Source organism: Ambystoma mexicanum, chromosome 7p, assembly GCF_040938575.1.
Source record: "Ambystoma mexicanum isolate Mex_15411 chromosome 7p, UKY_AmexF1_1, whole genome shotgun sequence".
Lineage (NCBI taxonomy): Eukaryota > Metazoa > Chordata > Amphibia > Caudata > Ambystomatidae > Ambystoma > Ambystoma mexicanum.
Window position 1 is genome coordinate 494,478,275 of NC_090939.1, and position 17,143 is coordinate 494,495,417.

At 45.2% G+C, this 17,143-nt stretch overlaps 1 protein-coding gene across 1 annotated transcript in view; it reads right to left on the reverse strand.

The window, feature by feature from the left end:
* Window positions 1-4,188: 4,188 nt before the first annotated feature.
* Window positions 4,189-17,143, reverse strand: part of NYX (nyctalopin) — a 290,234-nt gene continuing 277,279 nt past the window's right edge. Inside the window, exon 2 of the mRNA XM_069636519.1 lies at window positions 4,189-8,124. Coding sequence (XP_069492620.1) covers window positions 6,734-8,124 — 1,391 coding nt within the window. The 3' untranslated portion in view covers window positions 4,189-6,733. The remainder of the gene's footprint in view (window positions 8,125-17,143) is intronic.

Here is a 17,143-nt window from a genome sequence, read left to right on the forward strand (position 1 = left end):
TCCCATCCACATGTTCAGCACACCACTGCCAGCAACCAAATAGGAGCCTTGAGTCTCTCCCCCCACACGCTTATGAGGCTGTCACCCCCCTCTGCTCCAGAGCCCACCCACCCCCATGATAACCACAACAGGGGAAATGGTTTGTGGGTTCTGGGCTGTTCCCAGGGCCCATGGAGGCTTGGTGACAGGAAGGGGGGGAATCACAGGGCGTAGCACAGGTGGGCAAATACAGGCAGGGATTGTTAGATTGCTGTACATGTGGAGGAGAGGAAGCTCTGAGGAAGACATGCAAGTGCCAGCCCTAGGCTGTAGATTACACTGGCTGTAAAGCTGACAGATGTTGCTTGTGCTGGGAACATGTTTGTTTTCAGAAGGGTTGGCTGGGTTTTGTCAGGGAGGAGCATGGCTGGAGTTCGACAACCCCACACACATACCTACACTTACATATATGGATACAAACAGTGCAGGGGACACAGAGTGGAAGAACATAAGACTAAGCATAATAGCAGGAATCAACACAGGTACACAAAACTAGGCAGTGTCACACATACACTCTAAAGAGACAATGCCTGCTATCCGTATAGTACAGGAGCACGGTGCCAGGAGCCCAGCAATTACAGAGATCATAAAAAGATCATAAAGTAACAGTACACAATGCTGTGAGCAGGTAATGTTGAAAGTAAGTACCGTGAAGCATCAATGCAGTAACCAAATATAGATTCTGGCATGTTAAAAAAAGGTATGGAGGTTCAGGCTACAGTGACCAGGCTTCTGTCATGGGCAAAATACAAACACAGGAGAAAAAAACAAGCAATTGGTAGAAATAAACCACAAGCACGGGAAAAGCAGTCTGGGCTTGTCATAAACAGAAATAAAACAATACAGAATACTCACATAAACTCAAGTGACATATATGAGAAGCACAGGGGTCCACACGTGGAGACTACCATTTCCATAATAAGGAAACACTTCATTGCACTACATTCACTTTTCCAGTCTGGACTTTTGCAGCCTACTCTTCCCGGCACCCCTTTCGGTCGTGCGAGTGTGTCAGCAGGCTAGGTAGGGCTTGCGTCAGCACGTAGCCTGTTCAACCTCAATTCGGCGGGTTACCCTACCTGTTTTTTCCCCTGCATAAGCCTTCGTCTGGTAAAGAGATCTTTAATATCTCTGCTTTTCCCTATTTCATTATGGATGCTTATGGGAGACACTTTTCATTATCTCTCAATAACAATACATGGTCAATTTCTTCTAAGGGCTATGACAATATTCCCTCTCTTCACATTGGGTCCCTTCCCTGTTTGCCAGTTAGCAATGTATCTGCTGGCCCCACTAATATCCACATGCGCCTGTGAGTGAGAATGCAGTGCAAATGTTCTGGTTGCACCTGTGAATGACTGAGAGGGAAGTTCTATGGATATGTGGCTGGTGGGTGAATGGGTATGAATGTGTTTGTGCATGCGTGTGGAGCTTAGGCCCAGGGGCATTGTAGCATGCACATTTTCTTACAGTGGCATGACATGTTTGTCTACCATTTTTGGCCAAAACCAACTTAATTCGTTTTTATCACGTGGAGGAGCAGTTTTGGGTGCGAGGGCTACCATTGGTCGGGCAGCCTGGAAATGTGCTTATTGTAGTATGCCATTTTTAACTCCCGTTAAGGGCAAAGCCAATATGATAAGTGTTCTTACATGGGGGGGGGGGCATTTGTTAAGCCAGCAAGAAGATGTTTTCTCACTAGGGCATGGCATTTTTTCCTTCCATGAAGGGTAAAGCCAACATGAGTGTTCTTACAAGGTGAGAGGGGTGCATTTGTGCAGCCAGAAAGGAGATGTTTTCTTCCTGTGGCATGGCTTTGCATTACTGGCACAGTCAACAGGAGTATGTTCTTACATTTTGATACTTTTAGAGCCAGCATGCACATGTTTACTTACACTATTACTACTGCCCACAAATCAAACATTGAGTATGTTCTTGTGTGGGAATATTGCTGTATATTGGTGTAGTTAACATGGGGATGTATGGGCACAGTCTACATGAACATGTTTTTTTACACTGGCAGTGGGCAAAGGTATCATGAAATTCTCCTTTCACTGTTGGTGACTTTGCATCTAATAGATTTCTTCATGTCTTACCCTGAAAAACGATTATAAAATGTGTGACTTTTTTCAATTTTTCAAAGAAACTGTGCTACAGAAGGCCCCATTTGAACTCATTGTTTACAAACATTTTCTGGGTTGTTTCAGGCTCTCTCGGTACACTCAGTCGCTTTTGCATATTCAACCGGGGGAGACCACACTCCCACCCTTCTGCTAGCTCCCTTTCGGGGTGTGGGCCCACTACATTAGTTTCAGACCCTACACGTTTAAGAATCCTGGCCACGCTTCTGCCGAGGAGTGTGGATTCTGCATGTGTGAATGAAACACTTACTATGGCAGTAAATGTTTCTGTAAAGAAAACCCCTTGAATGATGAATGATCATGTGCGATGGATTGCCATTTCTGCAGCTAATAGCCCAATTAAAGGAACATGCTCAAGGTAAAAACAGTACTTTTATTAAGTACTTTTAGGCAATGCACATATAAGCTGAGCCTGGAGTCCAGCAATTGCTTAGCAAAAGTGCTGTACCTGAAATCATGGGAGCTGATATCAGTATACAGGACCATTGGGTATTTTTGCATTTCTTAGTAGATGTTGGCCTCTGTGCTACTATTCACATTTGAAATATGACTAGTAGAGGTCATGCAGAAAACAATCGTTCTCTCCCTCTCTTTATTCATGGACTAAGAGCCCCAAAAATCACTAACCTACCTCGTGCATATAGACAACGGAGTCCTGAATTGGGACGAGTGGGAACAGTTGCGCAAACTATTTCATCAGGATTTCAAGGATGTTAATGACTTCACCTAGTTAACAATGGACAGTTCTGTACTCCCAGATGGCCCTGGAACATTCCCAATATTGCTGTGATGTGATGTGGTGCCCGCTAAATGGGGCAGGATAATAATGTGAGTGTTTCATCCACCATGGGTAATGCTGGGTCTTGCAGAGTTGTGGCCTGCTTGCATTTCACAGCCAGATAAGGAGTGTGCTGATTGGATGTGTACTCCTATGTCCCACCCACTGGGGTGGCTCACACTTTGCTCCGTAAAGCTAGCAATGTGTATGTCCATCAAGGGGCAAATATTCTGTTGCTGGAGAATGAATCTTCCCAAAGTAGTTATTTTATAATGTTGTAGCATCTTTCTGGTCCTTTGATTCAGCTTTTTGGCCACCTTGTTTCCACATCTGTGAATTGCCTCCGTACGCTCCTGGCAATGAGTTATGCTTAGCTTCTGTCAGAATTCTTTACGCCCCAAAAATTAGGAAGACGGCTGTTGGGGAGAATTCTCATTTATGGCTAATTTCCCTCACCTAGTGAGTCCCTCAGCAGCTTTGCTGGATTTCAGGGGTTTATTTTTTCCACCTGGTAAGAGTGTGAGCCTTTTTCCCCCACTCTTACATGTGTTTTGCCATGTGTATTTCTACTGTTTGTGTGATCTTGGACTCTGGAGCTACACCACTCCACGAGCCCCACTTTTGTGTGTGTTACACAGCACCGTCCGTGCAGTGACACAGGGTTGTCTTTGAGACTTCCCTCTGACTCCATTTTTCTGGGGCTGACTACTGTCCCCCAGAAACAGGTAAAGTTGCCATTTACTTTATGTAGTCATTTAAAACTACAGACCCAGTACACCCCATCTTACATGGAGTATTGGAAAGGGTTAGTTCCTATCCCTTTTTGTCTGTGCCTCTCTGAGCTTTATTTTGCTCTCTTAACACTAAGACTTGGCTGGTGGCAGTGATAACTACCCTAACTTCTCTACTGCGATTATACTATATAAACGTGGTACTGTTTTAGGCTATTATATTAGCCTCAAACTTAAACCCGCTTGACCAAATACTTTTTATTTTGGCTCCGGTTGGGTTTTATCGCCATTTCTTTTTGTTAAAGTCCTCCTTGGAGACCCAAGTCACACTTTGGGCGTCATTACGACCCTGGCGCTAATGGGTTAACGTTGCCGTAAAAGGCTGCGGCGCCGTTAACCCATTAGCGCCTGATTACGAGGTCCCTTTGCGGGACCCGACCTTAACGGCTGGTCTACACCAGCCGTTAAAGTAGGGACCCGCAAAGGGACCTTGGTGCTTAGTACGGTACCGCAAATTCCGTACTTAGCGCCTTCCCCATTCCCATTGAGCCCTATGGGGCAAAAATGGGAATGGGGAAGGGCCATGGAGGAAGGGGGGAATTACCGCCCCGCCAACCATGTAATGGGGTGGTAATTCCCTCTTTCTCCATGGCAGAGTCGGAAAGTTACCGGCATGGACCATGGTGCTATTAGCACCCTGGGTCGTAATGAGGCCCTTTGTCTTGATTGGCTAAGGTGGTTGTCCAGGCCGGACAACCCCCCTGCTGAGTGATTGACAGCCAGGCTGTGTGAATGGGGGATTTTGGCATAAAAGGCAGGACTCTTGAGCTGGAAGTCAGATTTGCCACTGGAACTGCAAAGATCCGAAGAGAAGCGGAAAAGAAGACAGCTGCTGCAACTCCCGAGTCCCGGTGAAGCCCTGCTGCAGTCCTGAGCTATCTACCCTTCAACGACAAGAGTAGATCCAGTCCGGAGTCTTCTTCCCTTGAGCCTGGTGGGATCAACCAGCTCACCTTCCACAGGCAGAGGATCCTCTTCGTGGTCGAAATCGCTGCACACAGCTGTAGTGGTCCGGATAGCCATCTGAAGAGCCTCTCCTGTTTTAAAGGAGCACACCTTTTATTCAACGTTGCTTTTGCTGCTGCTGGCTTCATCCCTGGGTAGTGCAGATTGCTCCAGACGTCCTCCTTCTTGTCCCCACGACTGAAGCTTCAGGAACCGTGAGTCTGCAGGAACTACCAGGAACAATTGCCGTGGCACCAGCTCTTCTTCATACAAATAAGGTACTGTGTCCGACTTCGAGGAACTAGGGTGAACCCTTTTCTCCTCACCAAAGACTTGTCCTTATCTTCCTTCCCTCTTATAACTTTTGCTTCCCTTTTGACAATATCTAAGTACTCCTGGCAATCTCGAATCGTGAACTGTTCTAACCTTGTGATCCTCGACAACAGGACCCCTGTCCCATTGACACTGGCGCAGGCTTATTTACTTTTATCTACGTTTTAGAAAGTGTCTCTTGATTCTATCTGCCTTGACAAAAGTATTGCCTATGATTTTTATCCCCAACTCTCTTGTGTTAATTAATGTGCTAAGTGTGCTTGACTGCGGTAACATTTCTGCTCGCAGGTACGCTTCTCTTTTGTAAGACCGAACTGTCATTACTGTCAAAAAGTGATCGCGTGATAACCCCCGGTAATGTCTTTGTTTCACAACACCGGTCTGTCAAATCCGAAGGTACTTACCTTGAATTGTTCTGCACAAGGGGAAATGGTTGTGTGTAGTGTATTTGAAGTGTGGTTTTAATTTAATAGAAGTGAAGTGTTTTGTGAACAGATGGTCTAAAAAAAAAAAATGCACTTTTACTTTTTAACCAGAAACCTTGAGTCAGTGTTTGCTTGAGTCACAGTAATTGTGGTCCTTTGTGTAATCTCTACTACTGCTCATTTGCTCTTGAGATAAGTCTGGCTGCTCCGCTACTGCTACTACTCTAACTGTGTAGTACAGGCTTGTACCAAAGGTGAAATTGTACTACCACCTGTAGTCTTAATCTTGTGTAATGGTCCCTAAGGGCACTGCCCAGGATTCTGCCTAACAACGGCCAAAGGAAGCAGAGCCCTGTTTCTATCCCAACTATGAGTTGTGAATTCAATTCATGTCACACTTGGTCACGTGGAAGGCTGACTCGTTGGAAGTGATCATCCGTTCCACAACCTAAGGATCTCTTACTGAACCCCCACCTGATGACATTTCAATTGCCTACAGGCAGGAAGGGCAAAAGCACACTTGTAGGCAGGACACTAAGATGCAGTACTGCGCCTCCCTCCTTCCCCTTCTGGCATTCCTCAACAACTTAAAGTCTTCCTGGTATGACGCCAATCCCACCCATGGCTGGATACTCAAAAGAGAAACAACTACGCAGCACAACAGTGTACTAACATCTCCAAAGTACACCATCCCATTCCACCCACTAGTTACCACTATGGTGCGCTCACTCTGCACCCTTTCCCCTAATATCTGGATTAGAGTTCCTCAACCACTCTTGTATTCCTTCAGATTGAGGAGGTCCACCCCACCCCCACTCTTTGATCAAGAAAAAAGTCCCCCAGGATGCTCACCTCAGTTTCGGACTCATAGAAAGCAACCCAGCTACATGCCTTAAAGTCACACAAGGGCATGACGCTGTTTAGCATTCTCTGCAAGTAACTTACTTCGCTTACATTTTGCCCCAGTGGAATCATTTGGTTGCATCTGTCAAAGACTGTGAATTACATGTTTATTTGCATGTTACATTACCTTTTTAATGACCGATTACAACTATTATTCGTATAGACAAATATACAGCGTTGTTACACCGCAAATGCCTATAGCATGCCATCAAAAACTGCATACAAAAATTAAACATATCACAGGCTCCCTATTTTCCAGACATTTTCGCAGTGTGCTTTTTTTAAAAGGCAAAAATCACCTACCACAGTGACTGCCAGATGTTCACATTGCACTATATTTATCCAATCAATATTGACAATGGCTTTCATCTGATGAAGCTAAGAATCACAAAGAAACTGCATGGCTAGTGATAGGACAAGAAGACATTGTTGACTATTTTTTACATTATGGTTCTTAATCCCATAAGAAACCTCACTCTGGTCCAGTGCGGTTGCATTGTAAGAAGTATCTGTCGTGTTTTCCGAATCCATTGACGCGCCCTCCTGCAGTAGAAGCTTAGACAGGAGGTTGCCGAGCCGCGTTTCCATTGTTGAATGAAACTCCTCTGCTGGAGTTGGGGTAAACAAGCTTAGGTTTCGCTCTATGGGGTCGAGGCAGGAACCCTCAGGTGATTTATCAAAAGTGACTTTGCTGAGGTCTACTCCTGCCACTGAGTTTGGGGAGGCACAGGGAATATCTCTGACCAGCCTGTAGTTGAACATCCACTGCTTCAACCATTCCATTTTGCAGTCACATTCCCAAGGGTTTCGAAAGAGATACAGCCGTCCTATGAAATAAACCGGCTTGAAAATAGGGAAGGGAAGAGAAGTCAAGTTGTTACTGTTCAAATGCAATGCCACAAGGCTGGTCAGGTTTTCGAAAGACCCTTCCTCAATGTAATTGATCCTATTACGGTCCAAATAAAGTATCTCCAACTCAAACAAATCCTGGAACCAAGTGTTAGTTATGTTCCTTATCAGGTTACCTCCAAGGTTTAGCAACTTCAAGCGCAATAGTCCCTTGAAAGAGCTTTCTGGAAGCTCCATCAGCAAGTTGTCATTCAAATAAAGGTATTCCAATTTACGGCAATCCTGGAAGGACATGTCATGGATCACATAAATCTTGTTTTCCTGGAGGTTGAGGTATTTGAGGCTACCCAAGTCCTGCAGGGAGTTGTAGGCAATAGCTTCTATGCGGTTTCTTTCCAGGTAAACGTGAGTCAAGTTTTCCATGCTTCGTATGGCCCCAGGGATCCTACGAAAGTTGTTTTCAAAGAAAAAGAGTTCTTGGAGGAAAGGAAGCTCGATAAAAATTCTGTCTGGAATATTGAACAGGTTGCAGTCTGCGAGGTCCAACTTGACCAGTCTTTTGAGAGCTGTGAAGGTCCTGGTGTGCAAGTAGCGGATATACTCGTTGTGCGCCATCTTAAGCTCTATCAAGTTTGGAAGTCCTTTAAAAGCACCTGGAGTGATGAACGAGATGTTGTTATGTTTCAGGGAGAGGCGTTTGAGAGACGGCAGTGTCCCAAAGGCTCTTTCAGACAAAAATCTGATGTTGTTTTTGTCAAGGTTAATGAATGACGCTTCACAGGGGAAACCGTTGGGCACCTCCGGGAGCCCAATCCGGTCACATAAAACAGAACAGCTCCGCTCTTGAGTGCACACACAGTTGGAAGGGCAGGAACGCACACACGCCCAGACCGCGTGTATAGGCTGCATCAAAAGGACAACTACGAAGAAAGGAAATGGAGGGAAAAAAAAGAAAAGTTTCATTACATTTTGTAAATTGAGCAGTAAAACATTTTTGTGTGTGCTTGCTACCAATCCAGAACTATTTTTTCATCATTATTTGGCAACGTTTAAAGACAATCCACATGATTTATAAACTGAAAAGTAGTCTAAAGTATATGTCTGTTTTTAACATTGATGTTCTTCAGGCACAGAAACAGCAGAAATGGAATTGGGAGTTTTTAATCCTAAACTTAAATCTGAGGTAAAGGGTAAATATCATTCACAAAATATCTGCCAATCAGCTAATCCCTAAAAAATTTTGTTTCTGGCCTAATTTAGCATTAAATAGTAAGCCATGCAAGCACCATTTGCCGACGTTGCTAACAAATAGCATGGATTGAATAACGTCAAAGATATTGGTAAAGCTTTCTAAATGTAACACTGTTTCTCTCTATGCAGATGTTAATGCGAAACCCCTCAACATTCCTCGCTCTGTGATGAATTTTGAGATCTGGGTGCCCTTAGAAGGTGCTAGGTCGTATATCTCAGATGGTTTTAAGACAGTACAATTATCTGTTAGCCCTTAGTAGTTTATTGGATCTTTAAACAAACGATTGTGTCTGGGTGTAACATGAGGGACAGCGATATAGGACAAAGAGACAAGACATGAGGACAGAAACAGACATAATGCGCAGATGCAATGGTGGTATGCAAAGGCAGACAAGGGGTATGTAGGCTGGGGACATGGAGAAAGAGATGCAGCACAGACCCAGTTGTGTGCTGCTGTCACATTTTTGTAAAATCCATTTATTATCATGGTGTGCAGGTCATCCATGCTTAAATATGAAAAGACTGGTTGACAACTATTTTGGAGCATCTATCGAGTAATGCAGTTTCCGGCATGACCATAGAGAGTGAAGGTGGTGCTGGAAACACGATGGAGGTGCCAAGGCTCTCTGAAAAAGGGTGGTTTTTGTTGACAAAGGATATGGAATGTGCAGCATGACAGTGGACATTTTGTGGGAATGGATGATCCCTTGGACAATTTCCTGCACTTTCTCTGAGCCAAAACCCTCACGTATAGCATATTTCCTGTGTCAGGGCTATATAGAGGACTATGTAAAGAAAGAAGAAGAGGACCCAAATTTGGGATCCTCCTGTCCCCAGCACACTTTCTACATGTGCCCAAATATATACATAGAGGACTATGTGCCTCATTACAAGTATGGCAGTTGTGGGCGTGGGGGGGGAGGGGGTAGTAACGGAGTGTGTCGTGCTATTCACTGGTAATCTGGTGCTTTTTTGGGATTATTCAGAGGGACTACTGCCTATATATATTATTCCTATGTGGCAGCATAGATTAGGTTACATCAAACTTTACATAGGAAAATGCAAAAATGTTCTCTTCCGTGAATCCTTCCAAAAATGTGTCGACTGTACATTTTTTCAATCGTTTTTTCCCCACTGAGATTATATAATACATAATTATTCGTTTTTCAGGGTCAGAGACATGTTCATTTAATGAGGATGCCAGACTCAGATCGTATGGAAACATCTCTTTATTTTCCTCTCATCTCCTTTTCCCTACACGTACTAACTAACACTCTGCTGCTTCTCCACTTCCTCCCTCACCCACGTGTCCCACGTTGGTCGAGCCTAAAGGCACAGCCTCCCCTGTGACACCACCTCAGCACAGATGTCATGAGGTTGGCTTTAGCATTCCTCCACCAGTTTCTGTGGTTTCTTGATGATTCTCTGGGGACGGCTTCTGGTTTCTGTGGGGATGACAATCCTTGACTCCACTTGTGTTTCCTATGCCCCCCTCATAACGTTAGCCGGAGCTCTTGATCTGGTTTCCTTGTGGTCACCATGGACCCTTTCAGTGCCAAGACGTTGATCGGGTGTGGCGAGTACCAGGGGTCGGGTCTTTCTTTGGACTTGCTGCCTCATGAGGACTTCTTCTCCTATCAGGAATTCTTTTGGTTTTGTTTTCCTTCTATGATCTGCTTCCTGTTTTGCTTGGACTTTCTTTTCCGCATCTCTCCTCTTTATTTCAGTGTCTTGACTTCCATGATCTAGTGGCATGTTAACCAATATGGTCTTTACTTGTTATGCAATCATGATTTAGGCTGGTCTTTTGTTAGTGGCTTAATGTGGTGTATACCTATAGTCTCTTAGCATTCTGCACAGTGCTTGGTGGGGACAGACGCAATAAATGTGTGCTTACTGGAGGGTTTTCTTTATTGAAGACATGAACCTTTCAGTGATCCCATTTGCTTGGGGCCATCTTGGTGTTATCTTCTGGTGGTTGCATCCCATGTGTCTGTCAAACATTGGAAAGTCATGACTGTTGAACGGGGGCCCATTGTCTGATTTGATGGTACGTGAGATTCCCCACTCGCTGAGCACTTCCTCGATGATAGCTGACACCTGGGGGTAAGCCGTTGATGCTGTTTTCTTCACGATAGGAAACTGCGAGAATTTGTCTGTGAATACAAGTAGATGTTCCCCGGTGTTCATTCGTCCATAGAAATCTACAGCCACTTTGTCCCATCTCCTTTCTGGAATTTGAGTCTGTTGTAGTGGTAGCAGGGGATCCTCTTTTGCAGTTCACTGACAGGGTAGTACAGTGACGTATCATGTCCTCTACAAGGGTGTCCATGTAAGGGCACCACACATGCACCTTACCTGTTTTTTGTGTTGTAGGCTCCTCTATGGCCCTCATGGGCTGTGCGTATAACCGCTGACCTTGCGCCGTTGTTATGACGAGTTTACACCCTCTGAGTAGTATTGAGTGGTCTTTCACTGCCAGTTCCTTGTTTATATTTGCTATTCTTTCTATCTCAGCCCGATTAGCATGTGGATGTGCCTGGAACTGCCAGAGGTAGTCTCTCCATTTGTTCCCAGCTGTCAGGTGAATTTCCATGGCCATGGTCGGACCACTTGCTGACTCTTGCGCTACCGCCACGAGCGTGAGAGCAGGCGGTAGTGCATTTGCTGTGACATAGTTGATGTATTCGACATCACCTTTCCTTGTTGTCTGGTCTCCCTTAGGGTGTGGTGTGATGTAGTCTGCAGGGTGTTGGTCCCCCCCTGGTTTGTGAACGGTGTGGTAATCATAGTCCTGTAGCCTGATTCCCCATCTTTCAATTCTAGGTGGCATTCTGTGCGAGGATTTCCAAATAGGGACAATAAAGCTTGATGATCTGTGACCAGTGTAAACAATTTTCCGATTATGAAGTTGTGGAAATGTTCACATGCCTAGACCGCGAGCTAGGCTTTCCTTCTCTGCCCACCGAACTCGCATCAACAATTATTGCGGTGTGCCAGATTGGATCAAAGTACGCTAGGTGTTTAGCTTCTGCCAATGCATTCTTGATATTTTCAAACGTGTTTTTGGCATTCCTCTGACCAATAGAAGACAGTGGGCCTCATTAGGAGTCCAGCTGTAACCCTGCCGGGGCTACCGGCCCAGGAAGTCAGGCGCAGGTAGAATGTAAGTCCCCATTCCCATAGAGTTCCATAGGACTCTATGTGAGTGGGGACACGGAAGCACTGGCACCATGGCACTGGATTACTGCAATAGTTTGTTAGCAGGAATTCCTCAAAAACAAATGGGGAGACTCCAAAGATCACAGAATGCAGTAGTAAGAGTAATTGGAAACCTGAAGAAAAGACACCATGGGCCTCATTACGAGTTTTGAAGTAGCCATGCCGTCATTACCGGCATGGCTACCTCCAAAGTAATGTCCGGGTCCCGAAAAAAGGGAATTACCGGGCCATTCCGACTTTTGGGGGCCCGGTAATTCCCATTTTTGGGACCTGGACCTGGTACGTCCCCATTCCCATTTGAGCCCCCACAAGGCTCAATGGGAATGGGGAGGATGCTAATAATGGACCCATTAATGATGGGTCTGTTGTTAGCATCCAGGTCTGCTCGTGGGTGCCGGTATGCACGTCTGGTCAGACCAGACGTGCCTACTGCCACCCGCGAGCAAACTCGTAATGTGGCAGCCCGGTATGAACAGTGCTGATACCTTACCGGCACCATTCATACTGTGGCCGCCAGGGTCTTAATGAGGCCACATGTGTCATCAATGTGATGATCGCTCCACTGGTTGATGGTGGAGGACAGAATCAAATTTAAGATGGCATGCCTAGTGTTTAAATGCATTAATGGGCTTGCCCCTGCATACCTGGCTAACAAAATTGTACTATACCATCCGAAAAGGAGTCTATGTTCAGAGGATAAGCTCCTACTCTGCACTCCACGAACAAAATGAGTTTCCAGAGGAGACAGAAGCTTTGGAGCCTATGGTCCTAAAGTTTGGAACCAACTTCCACTTGAAATTAGAAAGTGTGAAACTCTGGAACTTTTTAGAAAGAGACTGAAAGCGTTTTTATTTAAATAAACGTGAAAAGTTAATTAATTCAGAATGCCAGCTATGCTATGCTCTTTTCTTATGAGACTTCTTATCTCTTAGGTATCATCTATGCCCGAATATGGTGTGGGATGTGTTGACCCACTCCGCTATGCTATGCGGTATCACCCTGCCAGTTGTGGGGAAAAACCCTTGTGCGCATCAAAAACCTACAAAAAACCTACAACAACCTACAAAAACCGTGTGCTTCAGCACACAAAAAGAGGGATGCACAACCTGCAACCCATGGTACATGTGCGGTGGAATAGAGCACACCCTGCAGAAATGTGCCAGTGGGCTCCATGACCAGCAAACAGAGTGCAGAGAGAGATACAACACTTTGCAAGTGAAACCCCAAAGTGTGCCTACAAATGATATTTGATTTGTTGCTAAAAACTCCTAAATGCCTATATGCAACACTCTCCACATTCAAAATCTTGCCTGGTGCTAAAATTCATGTATCTAATGAAGCATTGTGAAACATACAAACTCTGTGAACTGACAGCCTATGCCAAAATCTGGATGCAGTACCTGGGGCTACCTGAATGACAGCTGTCAGAGGAGTACTGAGGAAACTTTATAAATGACCTCAAACTAAAATGTCTGCTGGATTAGCAAACATAAAAGGATTATTGCCAAAAAGGAATACAGATTTTAGTTGTGTTTTTTCCCACAGATTTTAAGGCCAAGAAAGAAATGTATTATGTTGTAACCAATTTGTTCTTTTTGCTGGGTTTACAAAGTTAATTAGCCTGGCTGAAGCTGCAAGATCTGGAAAAGCAGGTTTTTCTCCCAGAAGGCGGGCCTTCCTCTTAGCAGAAACTCACTGGGAGCGGTTAATTGCAGGTTAGAACAGAATTTTGTCTACAGAAAGCGAAGGAACAATGACAAAGCTGCAGCCCAGACTGGAAGTGTGAAGGGGGTCGTAAATGGTCTCTCAAAGGAACAAACAAGAAGGGGGATGCCCTGGATTGCAGGGAGACAAAAAGGGGCAGACCATCTGTTGCTAAACATGAACAAAGAACACATTTTTAAAAGACTCATAACTTGTTATTCAAAGTGGTGAAAAATATAAAATGACAGAGTTTTTAATTTAATTTTTGGCTGCACGTGTGAAGAGGTGGTAGAACGTGTGACATGTTCTGGATAGGAATGCCAAGATATGTGGTTTTATGCAAAAGGTATTACTATTAGAATTGTGAAAATGTATCCCTATGTTAAACATGCACATTTGTGGACATTTGCATAAAATTTGGAAATTATGTTCATAGCGAAAAGGGCAAAATTCTGTAGAAAGTTGAAACAAGATCCCACAGCTACAGGATTTTGAGCAACAGATGCTACATAAAATATGGTATCTTTGTGTGTGATTTGTATAAAGGTGACCAATGTAGAAAGGTACATTTAATATAAAATCAGATTTGGAGACCAGTGGCTAAAGGGAGGTTTCTAAAGATTGTAAAGCAAACCATAAAATCTGACATCAGCCGGCCTGGATCCAATCACTCAAATTGCAAGGCGAGGATGAAGTTTGGTCCAATCCCAGTTCACAGGGGCAAGCTTAGCTAAACCGGCCTATACACCCACTTTGTGATGTCATTTTAAAGGATAAATAGAGACAGCTGACAACACAAAGGGACTCACAGATCCACTCACTTTCCTGATTCCGACGAAGCACTCTGATCCAGCATTCTACATCCAGCTTTAATATTCTTCCAGATCCAAATGCCAAAACTCTTAGCAGCACTGGAGAGCTATTGATTTCCAGCAAGGCCCAAATCCTCAAATTTATTCTTTCTACCCAGTAAAGCGCTAGGTGGTGTGAGAAGGCCTTTTGAGCCAGTATCCTGAAATCCTCTGGTTTGCCACCACCAGGCTTGCCTGAGGAACTCGCCATCCAGCTGATTTAAATAACCACTGACTACGAGGGCAGATCCTGTGCCAATCCGGCGACCGGCCTAGAGGTTCCAGTACCGTGCCTGATGTGCTGTCTTCCTAGACCAGACCCAATCCAATGACAGAACTGACAGTCCCATTTAAAAATGTATCCTGTGAGTATTAATAGGAAGAACTGTGGCCCATATTATATCTACTTTGTCTTATCCCTATTTCCAACCCATCCCATCTTTCATTCAGAGCCAGTATTGTTAGGAGTATCTTTGCATTGTCTTGTCCCATCTCAAACCCATCCTCTTTCATTCAGAACCAGTATTGTTAGAACCATCTTTGCGCTGACCCTTTTCTCATCTGAAGAAGTCAAGTTTCCTTAGCAGGCGGTTCATCCTGATCAAGTGACTGTAAGATCCCTGTGTGGTATTCGCTTTTTCATAGTCCTCCTCTAGTGTAAGCAAACCCATTTGTCATTTTCAAAAGTGCAATTCTGTTTTCCATTCTCGTGCTTATTTTACAAAAACAACCTTTACTAAAACCTCTGTAACTCTCTCAGTTTTTGTGATAGAAACGAAATTCCAACTCCTACTTGTGCCTAACATCTGTAGCTATCCATTGAACTCAAAACCACACTGCAAATCAATTCTACCATTATCGCGAATATCGCGCAATGAAAAGTTTGCATCTCCGACCTAAAATACATCACCCCATGGAAATCAGCCCACTTCCTAGCCCCAAGCCTTGCTCTAAAAGAAACAAGACCACTGCCAACCCACATACCATTCCCAACCCACGACTAATGCCACAGTCAGAACCTGACCTCAAATGTCCACTAATGAATGCTAGATCCTTAGTCGCCCCTGCCACAGACAAAGCAGAGACTATTTTGAAAAATTACCTTAACTTCATCGCCATCACGGAATCATGGTTCCATGAGGCAGCAGGCCAAGCATTAATGCTAGCAGTCCCAGACAATTATACCAACCTCAAAGCTGACAGACTAGATTCACCAGGTGGAGGATTAGCGATTATCGCTAAAACCAATCTCTCTATGGGAATTACTGTAACGCTCACCTGGCTCCCACGGAGGCGCTGGTCTAGTCTGGGTTGCTGTGACCTCTTCTAAGGTGATGCGCAGGGTTCGGAAGACGGTCTGGACCGGGCCCCCAAATCTGGCTTGTCTGGCTCGCAGAAGTATCCTTCTGTAGGTGAAAATAGGGGATTAACTGTCTGCAGGGTAATGCAATCAGCCTCCCACTTTCCCCTCTCACCCTCCTCGAAACCCTTCTGTGATTCCCCGTAGCGTCTCACCTTAGGGTCTGGAAGGACGAGCTCACCATCCTGCTTCTGATGCAGGGCCGCGTTGGTATCCAGTTACTTCACTGGATTTTCAGATTGGTGAGAACCAAACTTGCTTGGCTTCCAGGTAAGTTTTTTGATAAGAGGTTCCCCTTGTGTCCATGCATTAATGTACTAATGCTAGTGTCTTTTTCCCCATAGGGGCCGGGGTACGGAATGCCGGGGAACAGGCACCGACCCGAGATGAGAGGTGAAATCCTTGTAGAAATCAGGTAAGTCTTTAATGAGCGTTTTTTGGTAATGTCTTTTTATTCGTTCATTAACGCTGATTTCCTTTTTCCCCTTAGGGGCCGGGGTCCGGAAATGCCAGGATGCGGCACGGACCCAAAATGAAGAGGGAATGAATCAACAGGTAAGTCTTAACATGGAGATTTAGCTTTCCTTATTCCCTTCTCTCTCTCACCTTTTGTTGCTGCCTTTTTCTCCCTAGGTGCTGGGGCGTGACTGCGAATCCGGATGGTCGCTGCTGAACATGGAGGTGCCCTGTAAAGGTGAGTGGAAAGCGGCGCTGCAGCGATCGTCGCAATGAGCTTTTAAATAAAAGTCTTCCTTTTCAGGATTGTCGGCGAGATGTCTGTGGGATGCGGATTTAGCAGGTAAGGACTTTTCCTTCTTCTGTTCTCTTCTTCTCTTCCTTTGCAGGTGATCCAGGATGCTGGCAGGCGTGGCAGAAGTCAGGATGCAGGAGCAGACACGGTGAGCGTCCAGCTGCTAGATGCAGAACAACGCGAAGCACGTGTGGCTGTTCGGGTGGGGTTTAAATAGCCTTGGAAGAAGTTCCAGGTATGTATCCTTCCTCCAATCAGGTATGTATCCTTCCCCGACCACGCCCGGATGGTAAATTAGTCCCACAGGTAAAGTAGTTCCCTTCAGGCCTCAAGGAGGCCGGGATCCTGCAGCATGGTCTGCATCAGGTAAGTGCACCCAAGCACTCCCATAATGAGCCTGGCGCCTATGGCGCCAGGACTGATGTCTTTTATGAGCCTGGCGCCATAGGCGCCAGGATACTGTCCAAAGGGCCCCTACATGGGGTTGCTGGGTCTTTCCTTGGGGACTGGATGTCCGCTTTCGGGGACGCAGGGCTTGAACCGGCTTCCCGAGAGCGGGCATCATGACAATTACCTCAACACCTAACCTAAAATCTTGTGAGTCACTTTCCATCAAACTACCTACCGCCAACTCCCAAACGCTAAATATCCATCTTCTTTACAGACCCATGGGCCCGAGTAGTACCTTTAATGAAGACATTACTACCACCATCTCAGAGAAGTTAAAAAACTCCTCACAAACCATAGTGCTAGGAGATTTTAACCTAGGGTATGATGATAATAACGATCACCAGGCTACC